This window comes from Rhodnius prolixus, unplaced genomic scaffold (genome assembly GCF_049639745.1).
Source record: "Rhodnius prolixus isolate KJV_2025 unplaced genomic scaffold, Rpr scaffold_2, whole genome shotgun sequence".
Taxonomy (NCBI): domain Eukaryota; kingdom Metazoa; phylum Arthropoda; class Insecta; order Hemiptera; family Reduviidae; genus Rhodnius; species Rhodnius prolixus.
The window spans coordinates 58,519,003-58,540,151 of NW_027411592.1; the positions used below are offsets into that span (position 1 = coordinate 58,519,003).

Below are 21,149 nucleotides of genomic sequence, written 5' to 3' on the forward strand. Positions count from 1 at the left end.
ACTTCTCTTAGTAAAGCCTTTTGGGGGAAGAGGACTAGTCCACTTCTTCAGGGAGCTTGGCATCTAAGCATTACTGAACACTGAACATTACTCTATTAGTAAAGTAAAGCAGGCAGACTTTACTATAAATTTCTCATATTAAACCATTAAATAAAATCCAAGGCCTAGAGACAAGGAATTGAACCCATTAAACCAACAATACACATTAGCATTGCGGGTCTAGTCTCTTAACCGCTCGGCTATTGTAGCGCTCCTAAGCTAAATAATAAAATTTAGAACTTTTACTGTGAATACAAACGTATAACCATTTTTTTATTTTTTTGGACTTAAAACGGATATATTTCCGGTGTAAAAAACGCTAAATCAAAAAAACTGCCCTAACTAAAACCATATTTAGTATAAAGTAGGAAAAAATTGAATGTGAAGTTTGAAAAATATTTTGAGCATTGTTGTAAAGAGAAAACTTACACACTAATCTTTTTAATTAATTAAAAATTTTTAACCAAAAATTCCAATGATGAAACTGCGATTCGATTAAAGAATTCATTATTTTGAAAAAATACTTATCGATATCTAAATAAAAACAAGGATTATTTTTTGTCCAACGGTTGTTTATTTCGTAAAAAAAAACATTAAAGCCCATTAAATTCCCGATTTGCGTTGGCTAGTTTTAAAAATTAATTAAACATATTTATCAATTAAAAAAAAATGCGTAAATGATGTTAATTTAGTTGTTTTTTTTATGGAGGCTTTTTTATTTTTACTTCCGCCCCGCCCAGTAAACGAATCAGCCTTAACAGATTTCAACATAAATATTAGTCAAGATTCTTATCGAGCCCATGATCTATATTAAAGGAGAAATCTGAAGGTAATCCATGTCAAATATTGAATTAAATAAAAGGAAAAAAAAAGGAGCTGAAGCGACAGAGGTGATATCGTCTCCCTCCCCTCAGGGCATTGACAAACAATGGTGGGCGTGGTTTGTCCGTCCCCCTTCTGATAACTGCAGTATACAGATATCTAGGGCTGAAAACGCCAATCAGATTAAACATGAATAAGTAAAAAAACAAACAAATAAACAAAAATCTGGTAACTCAGAATGCCTTAAAAAATAATTCCCCCCCCCCACACACAAATTATTTAAACATATGTTTTTGATCAAAAAAAAGAACGAGCTTAAAGAAAAATCATCCGAGGAATTTTCGAATAAACGTTCAAAAAATAAAAAATAAAATCGATTCAGTCAAATTTTATTTCCGATTTTAGAAAATTTTCATCAAATTCCGAATTTTAACATCATGCTTCTGTTCATCAAGCCTGAACTATCCTAAAAAGAGTTTTCCGAGCAAAATATAATAGAAAATGAGCACAATCAGTTTTAAGAAAATCAGCGAAAAAATTCTTTCCGTAAATTGGCACTTCCGTTAGAGAATTTTTTATCAAATTAGGGTCTAATCGATATATAAAATTTCAGTTTCCTTCGATTTTCAAATTTTTTATGTACATATACATATTTTATCTACACACTTAGATACATACAAATAAAGGCCATTATTTTAAAAATCAATTTTTCGAACTCTGGGGAGACCTAAAAACAGATATTTTTCAGTGAGAACTCAAAATAGAAAATTTAGCATAATCGCCATACTGAAAAAAAAAAAAAAGATTAGTGAAGTATACAAAATCTCTTACAGGAGCTGCGATAGCCGGGCGGTTAAGAGACTAGACCCGCAATGCTAAGATGTATTGTTGGTTTTGTGGGTACGTTTCCCCCGGTGTCTAGGCCTTTGATTTTATTTAATGGTTAATATGCGAAATGTTTCAGTAAAGTATGTTAGGCGGTTAAGAGACTAGACCCGCAATGCTAAGATGTATTGTTGGTTTAGTGGGTACGTTTCCCCGGTCTCTTAGTTTTGGATTTTATTTAATGGTTAATGTGAGAAATTTATAGTTAATCATCCAAAAAAAGCGTTTAGAAACTTCCTTTCGACCATTTAAAAATCATTTAAACCACAAAATTTTAATTTACACAGAGAATTTGCCAAACACCATAAATGCTGTTATTTATATTTACCACCTAAAAATAGAAAGGCTACTGAACTTGTGTATTATAAGGTTTCCACACAAATAACAGTTATTGTGTTTATGAGGGATTTAGAAATTATCGTATCTATTTAAGATCTGTGAAGGGAACTATTGAAATTTTAATGAGTCCAATTTAATTAAATTTCAAAATAACTGAAAATATATTTATTTGGTGAACAAGATTACAGTTTCTCTATTAAGCCTAAATTTTTATTATTCATAAAATATTAAAAGGTGGCAAGTGAAATTAAATAATATAAAAATGGCTCTTTATTGCCTTTATTTTCCTCTTAATAGAATTTTCCTGCAAAACTGTTCAAAATATGAGTAAAAGAAAAAACAAACTGAAAATTTGATCCCAATAAAGTTGTATTTCCGAGACTATAACTTTAGTGTGGCATCCTCTAGCGATATATAAGCGAAATATCAAATTTCAGCGCTCTCAGATTTTATTTTTTTTCACCTTATATTTAATTGGTGGTTACAAAAAAAAATAAATAAATAAAAATAAAAAAGAAAAATGTACAGCTGTTCAACCAAACTGTTAAATACAAGTGTGAATTGAATTTTCTTATTTTCATTTCTTAATTTATTTCCATGTTTTTTTTATTTTTTTAAGTTTCTTTATTACCATCCAATTTTTGCAAAGATTCAACCTTGAAAACAACAATGTCACGGCACAGTAATAATAGTGGAGGGGAGAGAGAGCAAAGAATGTAAAACAAATAAATGGTAGGCCCTCGTTGTTTTGTCTGCTGGGCCATTTTTTGTTTTTGTTTTATTGTTTTATTTCTATTTATTTTTTTTTATTGTTTATTTTTTGGTTACAAATGTAAACAATCATAAAATAAATTCGGTAGCTTTAGGAGTTTTTTTTATATCCATGACAAAATAATATTTTGTTTTTATATGTATATTATTGTTAGGACTACGTAGTTATTTTTTTTTATACTTTTTTTTTTAGTTTTCATACTTGGGATTAGTATTGTTTAGTTTTGGTCATTTTTTCTCTTCAGCGTGTTGTCTCGGTCCCTAAAAAAAATGGGAAATCACTTCCCTCTGTGAGGACACTAACGTAACAGATGAAAAATTTTGTGCTGTTTTACATGTACAAATAACTTATAAACATGAACAAAACTATGGGTAACAGTAAAGCAATTCCCTATTTTTTTTTTCTGGTGGGCTTTACGTCCAACTACTAAAATTAGGTGCCTTGGACGACGGAGGCGACTAGCAAACATACTTTACTGTAAAATTTCTCATATTAACCATTAAATAAAATGCAAGTCCTAAGGCAGGAGAATCGAACCCACTAAACCAACAATACATCTTAGCATTGCGGGTCTAGTGCCTTAACCGTCAAACCTACTTTACTACAAATTTCTCATATTAACCATTAAATAAAATCCAAGGCCTAGAAACCGGGGAATCGAACCCACTAAACCAACAATACATCTTAGCATTGCGGGTCTAGTCTCTTAACCGCCTAACATACTTTACTATAAATTTCTCATATTAAACCATTAAATAAAATCCAAGGCCTAGACATCTAGAATCGAACCCACTAAACCAACAATACATCTTAGCATTGCGGGCCTAGTCTCTTAACCGCCTAACATACTTTACTGTAAAATTTCTCATATTAACCATTAAATAAAATCCTATACCTAGACACCGGGAATCGAACCCACTAAACCAACAATACATCTAAGCATTGCGGGTCTATAGTCTCTTAACCGCTCGGCTACTGTGGCGCCTAAAACTACGGGGATATTCACAAAACAAACAAATACTTAAATTATTTATGTAAGTTAATTTAATTTGTTTGTTCTTTGAATTTATCTATAGTTTTTTTTTATGTTTATATTTGTACATGTACAAGAGAAATATTTTGTACCATTTCACTTGTACCAATACTTATAAACATGAACAAAAATATGGATTAAATTCACAGAACAAACAAATCCTTATTTATTTATTTATGTAACTTAATGGGCAGTTTCTTAATTGTTAACATATTATACATTTTCGTTAATGGATTTTTATAAAAGCCGATTAAAAAGCTTAAAAAAAAACTTCTTATAATATCTATAGACTTTATTCATTATTTTAAGGGTCACACATGAACATGGGAATCCAGAAATTAGCATAATCCTTTTTTTACTATTCCTGTACAACGTCTAATAATAGACTAGTATTAAAAATAATTTCATTGCTATCGTTGAAATCACAAAGAAATAAGAAATTCAACTCTCTAGCTACTTTTTTTAAAAAACCCTAATTAGAATATTTATGAGCCGTGAGTTTGCCTTGAACTGGGTTTTAGTAAAAATAATACGTAATAATAATTGTAGGGTTTTTGAAACTTTTAGTTTTTAGTGTAACATTAAAAGAAATAAAAACAAAACATTTTATTGCATTTTCTCTGTTTTAACTTCATGAATTTTCTGTTCGGAAAAGTAGCTAGACATTTAGTGGAAACTCTAGCGTGAAATAATTCGCACTATTTTCCTTTACTTCAGTGTTCTCATATTTAAGCGAAATATTTTTCTATTCTATCCTACATATTTCAACTTCAAACAAAAACTATTTTGAACAATAACCACGACTTAAAAAAAAGTAAATTGAAGTAATTGCCTATTTTTTCAGGCACGCTTTACGTCCAACTACTAATTAGGTATCGTGGACGGAGGCGACTAGCAGACATACTTTACTGAAAAATTTCTCATATTAACCATTAAATAAAATCCAAAACTAAGAGACCGGGGAAACGTACCCACTAAACCAACAATACATCTTAGCATTGCGGGTCTAGTCTCTTAACCGCCTAACATACTTTACTGAAACATTTCGCATATTAACCATTAAATAAAATCCAAGGCCTAGACACCGGGGGAAACGTACCCACTAAACCAACAATACATCTTAGCATTGCGGGTCTAGTCTCTTAACCGCTCGGCTATCGTGGTGTCTATAACCACGACTTTCTGGTACTATTATTCTCGAAAGTTCTAGTTCTAGTTATTAGAATTAAATGTGGCTCGAATCTTTTTTTGAAATCGAAAGAACAATTTGAGAGTTTAAACTTTCGAGAATTAAGAGCAAGTTGTTTGAGTTTTAGCAGCAGTTTATTTAAGTACCTACTGTGAAAGAAGCTTAAACTTATATTTAAGTTTAAAAGGGAAATCATTTAAATACATAGCAATTTAAAAATAAATAAATTTATCGTAAAACGGAATAAAATACAGTTTTTCTTTGAAGAACCCACCTTAACTACAATTTCTTGCTATACAAGTGTCTTTTATCTTAGCCTTGCACATACAATCAACGGAAATGTAACGTCAGAATGCGCTTTAAATGCATAAGTAGCTCTCTCTCTCACACACACACACACGGCTTTCCCAACCCCCAACCTCATTCTATACATATGCATTTCTTATAACGGATTTAAGTCATAGGATATACGATAAAAGCATTGCATTAACTAGAAAATACAATTAACAGTGAATGAAAGTGCATCTCTGTGCTAAAAAAAATATATCGATAGAAAAGTGCATCAACTTGTTGCAATTATTTTTTTGTTTGGTTTTCTCCTCCTCTTCCCACTTTCTCTGTCTCTTTTTTTTGCTTGCTTAAACCTGTTAGAATTGGTTAGAAAAGGTAATTTTTTGTCAAGTATAAAGAAAAACTAATCATTAGTGTATGGAGAGGGGGAAGTGCTTTATGGTGCATGCATTGCTACTTGTAGTAAGTAGGTTCATTGTAAGTATTTTTCTATGTAAAAGTTCAGAAAATATATATATATATATATATTTCCTACAATCGGTTCAGTATGGGGCTCATTATTACATTCAATTTAGTGAAAGAAGTTCAACTTTCTATCACTAGTGATACAATGTACTTTTTTCATTACTTTCCAAATTTAAACTTATAAATTGTTCAAAAATTGTATGTTTAAACTAATCGACCTTTACCTATATTAGGCCACATTGTAATGAAGGTCAAATTAAATGATAGGTCAAATTGATAGGTCAAATTTGGAATAACATCAACAGTTTGCCTAATATTTTTTTTCAATATTCTGTACCTGTGATTCAGTTTAATTCGTTAATGGTGTGATAGTGTTAGGATGTTAGTGCATGAGTTCATGCTTAACTAAGATAGAATTCCGCATTTTTCCATGTTTTTTTTACTCTAAGTTAGCAAATAAGGGCGACCCTACTTGTACCATCCAGCCCTGATCGATTTCCTAACTTTCTGTGATAGAAATAGCTACGTTCTGGCTAAACTACGATAGAATTCCGCATTTTTCCACTGTTTTTGTACTTTAGTTTCACAAATAAGGGCGACCCTACTTGTACTATGTAGCCCTGGCCGATTTTTTAACTTTCAGTGATAGAAATTGCAGCGTTCTCGCTAAACTAAGATAGAATTCCGCATTTTTCCACTGTTTTTGTACTTTAGGTTAGCAAATAAGGGCGACCCTACTTGTACCATCCAGCCCTGATCGATTTCCTAACTTTCTGTGATAGAAATAGCTACGTTCTGGCTAAACTAAGATAGAATTCCGCATTTTCCCACTGTTTTTGTACTTTAGTTTCACAAATAAGGGCGACCCTACTTGTACTATGTAGCCCTGGCCGATTTTCTAACTTTCAGTGATAGAAATGGCAGCGTTCTGGCTAAACTAAGATAGAATTCCGCATTTTTCCACTGTTTTTGTACTTTAGGTTAGCAAATAAGGGCGACCCTACTTGTACCATCCAGCCCTGATCGATTTCCTAACTTTCTGTGATAGAAATAGCTACGTTCTGGCTAAACTAAGATAGAATTCCGCATTTTCCCACTGTTTTTGTACTTTAGTTTCACAAATAAGGGCGACCCTACTTGTACTATGTAGCCCTGGCCGATTTTCTAACTTTCAGTGATAGAAATGGCAGCGTTCTGGCTAAACTAAGATAGAATTCCGCATTTTTCCACTGTTTTTGTACTTTAGGTTAGCAAATAAGGGCGACCCTACTTGTACCATCCAGCCCTGATCGATTTCCTAACTTTCTGTGATAGAAATAGCTACGTTCTGGCTAAACTAAGATAGAATTCCGCATTTTCCCACTGTTTTTGTACTTTAGTTTCACAAATAAGGGCGACCCTACTTGTACTATGTAGCCCTGGCCGATTTTCTAACTTTCAGTGATAGAAATGGCAGCGTTCTGGCTAAACTAAGATAGAATTCCGCATTTTTCCACTGTTTTTGTACTTTAGTTTAGCAAATAAGGGCGACCCTACTTGTACTATCTAGCCCTGGCCGATTTTCTAACTTTCAGTGATAGAAATAGCAGCGTTCTGGCTAAACTACGTTAGAATTCCGCATTTTTCCACTGTTTTTGTACTTTAGTTTAGCAAATAAGGGCGACCCTACTTGTACTATCTAGCCCTGGCCGATTTTCTAACTTTCAGTGATAGAAATAGCAGCGCTCCGGCTAAACTACGTTAGAATTCCGCATTTTTCCACTGTTTTTGTACTTTAGTTTAGCAAATAAGGGCGACCCTACTTGTACTATCTAGCCCTGGCCGATTTTCTAACTTTCAGTGATAGAAATAGCAGCGTTCTGGCTAAACTACGTTAGAATTCCGCATTTTTCCACTGTTTTTGTACTTTAGTTTAGCAAATAAGGGCGACCCTACTTGTACTATCTAGCCCTGGCCGATTTTCTAACTTTCAGTGATAGAAATAGCAGCGCTCCGGCTAAACTACGTTAGAATTCCGCATTTTTCCACTGTTTTTGTACTTTAGTTTAGCAAATAAGGGCGACCCTACATGTACTATCTAGCCCTGGCCGATTTTCTAACTTTCAGTGATAGAAATAGCAGCGTTCTGGCTAAACTACGTTAGAATTCCGCATTTTTCCACTGTTTTTGTACTTTAGTTTCGCAAATAAGGGCGACCCTACTTGTACTATCTAGCCCTGGCCAATTTTCTATTTATCAGTGATAGAAATTGCAGCGTTCTGGCTATACTACGATAGAATTCCGCATTTTTCCACTGTTTTTTTACTTTAGTTTCGCAAATAAGGGCGACCCTACTTGTACTATCTCGCCCTGGCCAAATTTCTATTTATCAGTGATAGAAATAGCAGCGTTCCGGCTAAACTACGTTAGAATTCCGCATTTTTCCACTGTTTTTGTACTTTAGTTTAGCAAATAAGGGCGACCCTACTTGTACTATCTAGCCCTGGCCAATTTTCTAACTTTCAGTGATAGAACTAGCAGCGTTCCGGCTAAACTACGTTAGAATTCCGCATTTTTCCACTGTTTTTTTACTTTAGTTTCGCAAATAAGGGCGACCCTACTTGTACTATCCAGCCCTGGCCGATTTTCTAACTTTCAGTGATAGAAATAGCAGCGTTATGGCTAAACTACGATAGAATTCCGCATTTTTGGATCTATTATAGTATTATTATTGTTTGTTTTTTAGAAGTATTTTTGGAACGTTTGTCTAATAGTTTCTTAATCATATTTAATATTAACATTTAAGGAATATTAACTTATTTAAAAGTCCGTAGATTTCTTTAAGAAATCCGCAATCAATTTCACACTTTCATTACTTATTTGTCTTCTACTCTAAACTAACCTTACACAGAGATAAATACTAGCAACCTCACCATAATTGGTTATCCAAGTTGGTGCCCATATTTATGTACCATATAAAGTAATAATAAAACATTAATTATCAAGAATTTACTACGCTAGTGTTGTTTTTTTATATTTTTTATTACTTAGTGATAAAAATGATCTAATTTTTTTTCTTTTAATTCCATATATATATATATATATATAATTTTTTTCCCTCAGGTATATATGTACGCTTGTTCACATATATACGTTGAATGGTTGGTTGATGGTCACTAGTAGATCAGTTATTCTCAGCTTCCCAGGGCAGCTGCTGCAAGTAGACCACTGTTAACATTTACTACATACATGGTCTTACATCTCTTGGACATGGAGAATTATTGGCATGTCTATAATTTATCTAGGTTATAGTTATAATAGATTATAGATCTTTTCTTTAATGGATTTCACTTCTTTTTTGTCTCTTTTCTTTTCGAGATTTTCTCAAAGATGGCTGCAAAGATTTCCTTTTAAACTATGACCACACATTATACTGATGGTGGTCTACAACTTTTATTTGGAGGGAAATTCGATAAAAGGTAGTTCTGGGAAAATGGAATGAAAAGTGGCTTTCCCAGGATTCTTTTTTATGTCCTACTTTATAAAAGAGGGTCACATTTTTGCTAAAAAAATGTCGTCTTTGTTGAAATTACCAAAAAAACCATTCCAGGAATGTGTAACTAAAGAACCAATTATCCACTTTTTTTTTTTAGTAGGAAGTCATTTTAAGAACTTCCGCCCTAGTTTGATTTTTTATTTATTAATTTAAGATCAAGCTTTTTTTTTAACATAAAAGATACCACTGAAAAATAAAAATAAACATGACATCTGCAACCTAGTTACGTCTATTGGATAAAATTTGTATTGATAACGGAAACAGTAGAATTTCTTTTAAAATACGTACTAAATTAATCAAATGTCTTTCATTCTCTGTTTAAAAGTAAAGTAATTGCCTATTTTTTCAGGCGTACTTTACGTCCAACTATCAGCTACTACATGGACGGAGGCATATTAAGCATTAAATAAAATCCAAAGCCTAGACCTGGGGAATCGAACCCACTAAACCAACAATACATCTTAGCATTGCGGGTCTAGACTCTTAACCGCCTAACATACTTTACTATAAATTTCTCATATTAAACCATTAAATAAAATCACTGGTAATCGAACCCACTAAACCAACAATACATCTTAGCATTGCGGGTCTAGACTCTTAACCGCCTAACATACTTTACTGTAAATTTCTCATATTAACCATTAAATAAAATCCAAGCACTAGACCAGGGGGAATCGAACCCACTAAACCAACAATACATCTCAGCACTGAGGGTCTAGACTCTTAACGCCTAACATCCTTTACTATAAAATTTCTCATATTAACCATTAAATAAAATCACTGGTAATCGAACCCACTAAACCAACAATACATCTTAGCATTGCGGGTCTAGACTCTTAACCGCCTAACATACTTTACTATAAATTTCATACATATTAACCATTAAATAAAATCCAAGTCATAGACACCGGGAATCGAACCCACTAAAACCAACAATACATCTTAGCATTGAGGGTCTAGTCTCAACCGCCCGGCTATCGTGGTATTTCCGCACAATTCTTTTTTTTTTTTTGTTGAGGGGGGGAATGCGACACAATCGTAATACTACGTTCTTATTAGTTGGGGGCGCGGAGAAAGGGTTAGGCCCTTTACGATTCTTAATTGTCACCCTTACAGCCATTACTGTTCTAAACTCACAAGATATTTTTAGTAAAACTTATTCTTAGATGAACGCCTTCAAAAGTCAATTTGTCTTTTTTAAGTTGTTTATTTTAAGTCTGTCTAATTTTTTTTAAAAATATATTTCTACCTGTCACAGTGTTTAGTATTTCATCTTCATTTACTTTTTTTCGTTGATTACCATTGCACTAGTTCTAGCATAGTATGAAATGTAAGGAATAAGTAAGTAGTAGTAAGTAAAGTAATTGCCTATTTTTACAGGCAGACTTTACGTCCAGCTACCAAATTAGGTGTCGTGGACGGAGGCGACTAGCAAACATACTTTACTATAAATTTCTCATATTAAACCATTAAATAAAATCCAAGGCCTAGAGACCAGGCGAATCGAACCCACTAAACCAACAATACATATTAGCATTGCGGGTCTCGCCTCTTAACCGCTCGGCTACCGTGGCGTCTTAAATGTAAGGAATATTTTTGTCCATTGAACACCACTCTTAAGAACTTAATTCATCATTCTACTTCTTCTTTTTTTTCTTCTTCTTTGCTGGCATTAAAGTCCATATAGAGGGTAGCCGTCGTCTCCAGCTTCTGTCTTAATTCCCTAAAGATCTAGTTCTTTTTCTAGTTTCTCCTCCAGTCGCTAGAATGGTCGGCAAAGAGCGCCGTATCTTTGCTCAACTTATTAATCCAACTGGTCCAAATTGGGGGGGAACCTTCATTCTCCTTCACGTGGTTTTATGCTCTCTCTAAGAACTAAATATCCCTTTCTAGGGATTTCTTTCCCTGTTTCCAAGACTTCAAAAGAATCTTAGCTCATCATCGTTTTTTTTTTTTTTCAACGTCACAGGTTAGATCGATCTTATAGTAAATCCTAGATAGTTTCCTAAAGACGCAAAGCTGTCTACAATAACCCAGTAGGACTTTTTTTTTCTAGCTATTAACCGAGCCCATAGTTTCGAGTTGATTATCCCAGCTCCAGCGTGATTTACCGTCTTTTTTTTCTCGCATTCACTCTTTCGCTTTTTCAGTTTTCTCTTCGTCTATCCATTCTTTTTAATGATAATATCAGTTTTTAAGTACTGAGTTCTATTTTCAGTCCTAATAGATAGAAAGTTTAAACAGCTGAAAATAGTGCATGAAATGGTAGGAAGTTAAATTTGTAAGCCGTAAAGGTTAATTGGTTGTTTACGGGCTTTTTTTTCCAAACCTTATCTGATAAGCGATTACAGGGCATAAGTCAGATCAGTTACAAATTAGTCTGTTGTATTTTATACTTATTATTCAAGTTCATTGTAATTAACAGTTTTCCCGTTTTAAGAGGAAATTAGTTGGTCACGTGTTGTTGGTACAAGCATTGGCTGTAAATCCAAGACCACTGCGATCTTAAAAGATCTATTTTGGCTTCCTTGTGTATTTTTTTTTTTTTTTTTTTTGTAGCATACCAGCGGTCTGTAAAGTTTTACAAACGTGGCAGCCGTAATAGATCAAGTACAGGTTTTTGGTCCGGGTATCCTCTGGCACGTAAAGCCGCTTTGAAGTCTTTGAACCGTAAGGGAGAATTTTTTGGACTATTCCGGATTATGAATTTGGTTTAAACTTATTGCTTCAGTTGAATGAATGATTTTGACAAAATTTTCAGTCACTTTTTACTCGAGTGCCAATGAGTGCTGGACACTTCTCCTAAAGTACCCTAGAACTAGAAACAGTTTCATGGGAAATTCAGTTAAGGGCACTTCTGAAAGTCCGGTGGTGGTAATCTTTCCTAAGAAGTGCCCTTAACTGTTCATTAGTATTTACTTCCTCCCCACCATAAATTGTAGAGTGACACCATCTTCGTAGGGAGGAAGCGGACTAGCCACTTCTACAAGGTTCTTGGCATCCCTGCGGTTATCCCAGTCTAACAACCCTGGACAAAACTTTTACTGACAACCTAAACACTTCACAGAATGTAGATTTAGAGCCCCTACCACTTGCACTGGATCTACAGACTAACCACACTAGCTCATCATACTAAAACATACACATATAACAGTTATGATGATATACTCGTAGCTCTACATTAAATTTCACAAACTTTTTTTTAAAATACTCTGAAGAAGGTAGGAAAAACTACCGAAACGTTGGTATAAAACAAAAAAGTTGTTTTTATTTAAGACCGCACCTCGATATTCACCAAAAATCATATACATATATATTGCACACTTATCGCCACGGTAGCCGAGCGGTTAAGAGACTAGACCCGCAATGCTAAGATGTATTGTTGGTTTAGTGGGTTCGATTCACTGTTTCTAGGCCTTGGATTTTATTTAATGGTTTTAATAAAACAAATTTATAGTAAAGTATGTTTGCTAGTCGCCTCCGTCCACGACACCTAATTGGTAGTTGGACTTTAAGCCCCGCCTGAAAAAATACGCGATCACTTTACTTTTTTTTATTGCACACTTTACACACGTTAAAAAAAAAACAAATCTGTGAAAAAACAAGACACAATTTTAAAGAAGGCCCCATTGATTTGTTAGAACGTTTTACGCTTTACATTCACTGCATATCTAATCTTAAGTATATAGTATATTGAAGAAGGCAGTGGTTTTTTTATCAATGAGTTTTGTGGTGGTGATGAGCTCGAGTTGGCCTGTAAGTGATTACGCGAAATCCCCGCTGATAGTTTCATACATCAAACTAACCCGGCAGTTCAAGTGCATTCTGGGTAAGCCTCGTATTAATTCTAGGATTTGATTTATTTGTAGATCTAATTATCTAAAAAAAACTTCGAACAACTTTAGGATAAAGTTAGTGAAAATGACTTTCACTATTTGTCTATAAACGTGGAAACCTACCTGAGGGAAATTACACACACTCACACACATAGAAATTGATTGCATTCTACTTTCTAATTTTCACCATATATTTGCACACACACAGTCACATTATATATAAACCATATTCACTACATGCATAAATATTTTCACAACTTATTTGGGTTGTACTGGCATTAATAGTTTGTACTAGTTGTCTATGATAGCACCTAATTATATGCATTTATTTATGTCTTCAACCTTTTTGGATATCGATTTCTCATTAAGCCAGTCAAATATTTCTAATTCTATTGTGTATATAACAGCCAACTTCTAGCCAACATATAGAATCGATTTTTTCTCTGAAAAATTTGTCGCAATCACTTATAGATATATCTAAAAAAATCTATCCTCACTATCTTAATATCTTATTAATTGAGAATTAACTTCATGAAAAATACAGATTTATATTTAATTGTACTGTGTTAAATTGAAACCACTATACTAAAGCTCAAAACGACTGTTTCTGTGAGCCACAACTACGTTACGAATGCACAGTGAGATCGTCTCCTGTCGGCTTTGATCGACCAAACAGTTGCTTCGAGATCGACCCTGTTATATAAATATTTTGACTGAACTAGATTTTTTAAAAAAAGCATCCAAAATTCTAGTTTTTTAAAAGCTTTTGTGATATTTTTGCACAAGTTTAGCAATAGCCGAGCGGTTAAGAGACTAGACCCGCAATGCTAAGATGTATTGTTGGTTTAGTGGGTTCTATTCCCCAGTGTCTAGGCCTTGGATTTTATTTAATGGTTTTAATATGAGAAATTTATAGTAAAGTATGTTAGGCGGTTAAGAGACTAGACCCGCAATGCTAAGATGTATTGTTGGTTTAGTGGATTCGATTCCCCAGGTCTGGGCCTTGGATTTTATTTAATGGTTAATATGAGAACTTTATAGTAAAGTATGTCAGGCGGTTAGAGACTAGACCCGCAATGCTAAGATGTATTGTTGGTTTAGTGGGTTCGATTCCCCCCGGTCAAGGTCTTGGTTTTTATTTAATGGTTAATAAAAGAAATTTACAGTATATTTGTTAGTCGTCTCCGCCCACGACACCTAATTTGGTAGTTGGACGTAAAGTGCGTCCAAAAAAAGAAATAAGTATTACTTTACTGTTCAGGAAATTACTTAGAAGTTGGACAGTAATATTTAATCAAAATAATCGATGTTTCCGGTTGCAGAAGGACGGGTGTAATTCGGTATAATATTTTTCGATTATTTACTAAAAATTTCAAGTTGAAAAAAAAACAAATTAATTGATACTTTGAGGTAATCTTTAATTTCATACAATCAAGCCATTCATAATTCGTTATATTACCGTTACAAGTGCAGCCACCTTGTGTTAATATTCATAACTAATAATTATTGGATGACGTTAAAAACAGTTAGGATTTCTTTTACTTATTTTTTGAATCAGCCATCATAGCGGCTTCAATTCTGTTATTATTACTAATTCTACCGACAATAATTTACATATTATGCATTTGCTTCATTGTTCACTGTTATTTTTTTACCGACAATTTACATATGCACTTGTTTCATTACTTAATAAACTTATTAATATTAATTAAAATGATGTTTTAGTTGTTACTTAGATGCTCGTATAACCTTTCTACATTGGCTACTGATTTTGTGTTTGTGTTTATTTTAACTAGATTTCATGTAAATTGTGATTTTTATAAGTGCATTTTCACTTTTCAACATGAGGCTGTCGTATATGAAGGTGTACAATCTCTACAACGGTCCAGTTTCACTTGAAGCAGTTAACTAACCTTTTTTTTGAAGGTTGGAGATCCCGAGCTGACTGTTGTCAGGCTAAAGAAATTCTTGGCCTGTCAAAAACGGCTATAAATTGGTTTTAGCAGGTTCCCCCGGATCCCGGCCAGTTGTGGTTCAGAGGTTGGTTGAGTGGACATGCGAACTTAGCGTATCATCTTTTCTCAAATGCAGCCTTACCCACAGTCTCGCCAATTTGCGCCTGGCTGTGGTCGAGTCTAATGAGAGACTGTGCGGCACTTTGTAGGAGGTGTGCCCCCCGTTTATTCTGAAAACTAGATTTCTCGTCTTCGGGGAGGTTAATTGTTTCCCTACCGGAGATTGTGGCATCTGGTAATCTTTACCCCAGAACTTTCTAGGTTTATTCCAGTGCACTGACGCGATTGATGCTTCATAGTGTCCTGTTTCTACTTTATTGGTTTATTACATTGGCATCTGGCAACCTTTAGCCGGATTTGTAGTTGTTTTAAAGCCCCGGTATCTCTGATGAGATGAGGGGTGGGCGGAGAATAATGGGAACCATTTTGGATTGCCTGCGTTCCTTCTTCTTTTTGGTGGAACCGCCCTTCTAATACAATCTCTCAAACTTTTTTAAAAACTGCCAGAAAAAATTTTTTGCTACATTTGGGAAAACAGAATGAAACAACACGATTTAAGGAACCATAAAATATAGTCACTCATATTGTCAGCGTTGTTTACTGGTACTCAAATTGTCGAAAACTTACTAACTCGATTAGCGTATTGGATTCCCACGCGGAGGTTCCGGGTTCGAATCCAGCTGTTGACCCTTAGATTTTCTCTTCCTAGGAGCTTCTTACAGTTCCACTGTCCAGTGATGGACAGTGTTGTCTGTAACGAGAGGACACTGTCCGGAGGCCAGCAGTGCACTGTAAAAAGCTCCGGGCGCCAATAACCTTAGATGTTGACGCGCGTCTTAAGTCATAAAATAAAATAAAATTTAAAAAAAAAATCATTATTATTTTTATTGTTGCAGGTATGGTTTCAAAATGCCCGAGCAAAATGGAGACGTATGCTAGTGAAACAGGAAGGAAACGGTGGTGGCGGAAGTATCAAGGGTGAAAAATTAGGTGAAACAGCATTAGATGGATACCATCATGGTGGTGCTTTAGGCCCTCATGGTGCTAGTCCTACGCATTATCTTAGTCCTTCACCGTTAGAGTGCTCCTCATAACATTGTCCTATTTGTAGATAGAAACAAAACAAAAAACATCAATTTATATAATTTTTATTTTACACTTTTCCTCTTTCTTTGTAAAAAAGGAAGTAAAAAAAAAAGAGGAAAAATGATTGCGCACATTGCACTACTTGTAAACATAAAGTTTTAACAAAAAAAAAAATGTATTCGTCCCATATACTTTGCAAAAATTGAAACAAATCATTTTGGGTGCTTTTAAAAATGATAATTTTCTTTTAATTTAAAAAAAAAGAAAAGCTATGCACGTATTCTGGGAACCAAAACTCAAAAAAGACAAAAATAGACAACTTGTATTGATACATCTTAATAAAGAAAACTAGTAAATTTTGTTGAAGTAGTTAAACCCTAGGATTGCCAAAAGTGCATTACTTTAAACAATATTTTGTTTTTACTCAACTTAAGTTTCAGTATAGCGTTTACGCATTGTTTTCACTACTCCCATCTAAATTGATTAACTTAGGTTTCAGTATAGCGTTTACAATTGAACGCATGGTTTTCACTACTCCCTTCTAAATTGATTAACTTAAGTTTCAGTATAGCGTTTACAATTGAACGCATTGTTTTCACTACTCCCATCTAAATTGATTAACTTAAGTTTCAGTATAGCGTTTACAATTGAACGCATTGTTTTCACTACTCCCATCTAAATTGATTAACTTAGGTTTCAGTATAGCGTTTACAATTGAACGCATTGTTTTCACTACTCCCATCTAAATTGATTAACTTAATTTTCAGTGTAGCGTTTACAATTGAACGCATTGTTTTAACTACTCCCATCTAAATTGATTAACTTGAGTTTCAGTATAGTGTTTACAATTGAACGCATTGTTTTCACTACTCCCATCTAAATTGCTTAACTTAGGTTTCAGTATAGCGTTTACAATTGAACGCATGGTTTTCACTACTCCCATCTAAATTGATTAACTTAGGTTTCAGTATAGCGTTTAAAATTGAACGCATTGTTTTCACTACTCCCATCTAAATTGATCAACTTAAGTTTCAGTATAGCGTTTACAATTGAACGCATTGTTTTCACTACTCCCATCTAAATTGATTAACTTAGGTTTCAGTATAGCGTTTACAATTGAACGCATGGTTTTCACTACTCCCTTCTAAATTGATTAACTTAAGTTTCAGTATAGCGTTTACAATTGAACGCATTGTTTTCACTACTCTCATCTAAATTGATTAACTTAAGTTTCAGAATAGCGTTTACAGTTGAACGCATTGTTTTCACTACTCCCATCTAAATTGATTAACTTAAGTTTACAGTAAAGCGTTTACAATTGAACGCATTGTTTTCACTACTCCCATCTAAATTGATTACCTTAAGTTTCAGTATAACGTTTACAATTGAACGCATTGTTTTCGCTACTCCCATCTAAATTAATTAACTTAAGTTTCAGTAAAGCGTTTACAATTAAACGCATTGTTTTCACTACTCCCATCTAAATTGATCAACTTAAGTTTCAGTATAGTGTTTACAATTGAACGCATTGTTTTCACTACTCCCATCTAAATTGATCAACTTAGGTTTCAGTATAGCGTTTACAATTGAACGCATGGTTTTCACTACTCCCATCTAAATTGATTAACTTAAGTTTCAGTAAAGCGTTTACAATTGAACGCATTGTTTTCACTACTCCCATCTAAATTGATTAACTTAATTTTCAGTGTAGCGTTTACAATTGAACGCATTGTTTTAACTACTCCCAACTAAATTGATTAACTTGAGTTTCAGTATAGCGTTTACAATTGAACGCATTGTTTTCACTACTCCCATCTAAATTGATCAACTTAAGTTTCAGTATAGCGTTTACAATTGAACGCATTGTTTTCACTACTCCCATCTAAATTGATCAACTTAAGTTTCAGAATAGCGTTTACAATTGAACGCATTGTTTTCACTACTCCCATCTAAATTGATCAACTTAAGTTTCAGTATAGCGTTTACAATTGAACGCACTGTTTTCACTACTCCCATCTAAATTGATTAACTTAGGTTTCAGTATAGCGTTTACAATTGAACGCATGGTTTTCACTACTCCCTTCTAAATTGATTAACTTAAGTTTCAGTATAGCGTTTACAATTGAACGCATTGTTTTCACTACTCTCATCTAAATTGATTAACTTAAGTTTCAGAATAGCGTTTACAATTGAACGCATTGTTTTCACTACTCCCATCTAAATTGATTAACTTAAGTTTACAGTAAAGCGTTTACAATTGAACGCATTGTTTTCACTACTCCCATCTAAATTGATTACCTTAAGTTTCAGTATAACGTTTACAATTGAACGCATTGTTTTCGCTACTCCCATCTAAATTAATTAACTTAAGTTTCAGTAAAGCGTTTACAATTAAACGCATTGTTTTCACTACTCCCATCTAAATTGATCAACTTAAGTTTCAGTATAGTGTTTACAATTGAACGCATTGTTTTCACTACTCCCATCTAAATTGATCAACTTAAGTTTCAGAATAGCGTTTACAATTGAACGCATTGTTCTCACTACTCCCATCTAAATTGATTAACTTAGGTTTCAGTATAGCGTTTACAATTGAACGCATGGTTTTCTTTCACTACTCCCATCTAAATTGATTAACTTAAGTTTCAGTATAGCGTTTACAATTGAACGCATTGTTTTCACTACTCCCATCTAAATTGATCAACTTAAGTTTCAGTATAGTGTTTACAATTGAACGTATTGTTTTCACTTCTCCCATCTAAATTGATTAACTTAATTTTCAGTGTAGCGTTTACAATTGAACGCATTGTTTTCACTACTCCCATCTAAACTGATTAACTTAAGTTTCAGTGTAGCGTTTATAATTGAACGCATTGTTTTCACTACTCCCATCTAAATTGATTAACTTAAGTTTCAGTATTGCGTTTACAATTGAACGCATTGTTTGCACTACTCCCATCTAAATTGATTAACTTAAGTTTCAGTATTGCGTTTACAATTGAACGCATTGTTTGTACTACTCCCATCTAAATTGATCAACTTATGTTTCAGTATAGCGTTTACAATTGAACGCATTGTTTGCACTACTCCCATCCAAATTGCCTTTACTATTTGTACAAGGCGGAAGTAAAGTATATCGTCAGATTTTTTGCATTTTCCCTGGAAAGAATAAATCGCTGAAATCATTTTCAAGAAAAATCTCAAAAAAAAGAAAGGCCCCCAAAATCAGCTCTCTGTAAATGTGGTACTTCCGGTTGAAGGATTTTCGGATTCCAGGATCTCAAAATGTACATTTCCGGTGAACAAATTCTAAATTGAAATTTTATAAAGTCTTAAAACTTTCTCAACCTAGTTAAAAAAAGTTGTGACAAAAAAAAAATAAAACGAAAATCTAGCAAAAAATAAATAGAGTTTAATTTGAACTTAATAAACATTTATAGAAGTTTAAAGTTTGGAAACCCCAACTACATAGAATAGTTTCAAATTATATGTACATCGCTTAAAAATAAATTTTCGTTTTAAGGCGATTCTTTTAGTTTTCAAATTTTTGCAACCATATTCTCTCAAATAATTATTAAATAAAAAATAAATGAAAGACGTAAAATTTTAAATTTATTATTTTAAAATAAAGAGAACCAAATTTTTGTCTTGATCCAAAGAAAAAAAAAAAAGCCCTTAAACTTGACCCTTTAAGCACCCTTAATTATTAATTAAAAACTTGCAAAGTGGATATAAAAAAATAAATAAATAAACTACTCGTTTGTCAAATCTTTATTTTTTTTTTATATTTCCCCTCCCCCCATTTTTCACTTTAATTTATGTGCAATGTTTGCGAAAAAAAAAATAAAGTAAAATAAAGAATATTGCGAAGAAAAAAACGTTAACTAATTATTTATTTATTCAATTGCATATAAATATATAAATAAAGAAAAATATATATGTGTAATTTAATATCGAACAATTTTAATTATAATTAAAAAAAGGAAAAAGAAAAGTTACACCTCCATTGATTTTTATTGGTTCTCTTTTATTATTATATTACAATTACTGAATCCTTTTTATCCACCACAACTTTTTGATTTTATTGTACAACAATTATTAATATATAAATTAATTATAAAAAATATAAATTCGAGGAATTAAACAAAAAAGTTAATAAATTATTGTACACGTATATTTTGTATAAAATTTCTGCTTTGAATTTAACTATTCATTTAAAATAAAATTGGTAAAAAATTGAAATTGTGATAAATAATATTTTAAATACGTACCGAGTATAAAAAAACCTATTCATTAATAAAAATAAAATATCTTCTGTTGTATTATCTCTCTGTCCCTTGCATCAAAATTCATACCCACCACTTCTTCATCATTCATTTTGGTTTATCTCTCGTTAAAATTCAATGAGGTGTTTCTATAAATTGTAAATAATAATAAAAACTAATATAATAAAATTTGGTGTAATATAAATGTTTAGTATAATTTAAAATTAATTTAATAAATTCATTAAAAAAAAATAAATAAATAAAGAGAGAAAAAAAAAACTTTGTAAATACGAAAATAAAATTAAAAATTAAATTAATTATTGTTAATAAAAAAAAAGTTATTTAAAAAGAATTATTATATTATTAATTGAATTTTTTCTTTCTTTTAAATCCTTTAGAATCTTTACTGGTTTTTTTAATGGTTTGGCTGTGAATGAATGAGCAGTTTGGGAAATGAACAAAATTTGTTTTGAGAAGAAGCGCCTGGAGCGCATGATAGGACCAGCTGAGCAGCCAAAAAAAGTGATGGAATGCAAAGAACTGGTAATTTATTCAGTAAGGATTGTCCTTAAAGTGA

General features: G+C 32.8%; 1 protein-coding gene across 3 annotated transcripts in view; it reads left to right on the forward strand.

The window, feature by feature from the left end:
• Nucleotides 1-20,661, forward strand: part of LOC141450064 (uncharacterized) — a 208,720-nt gene extending 188,059 nt beyond the window's left edge. For all 3 annotated transcript variants that reach the window (XM_074120099.1, XM_074120098.1, XM_074120100.1), the window contains one exon: nt 16,118-20,661. In XM_074120099.1, the coding sequence (XP_073976200.1) occupies nt 16,118-16,315 (198 nt within the window). In that variant the 3' untranslated portion in view covers nt 16,316-20,661. The remainder of the gene's footprint in view (nt 1-16,117) is intronic.
• Nucleotides 20,662-21,149: the final 488 nt, after the last annotated feature.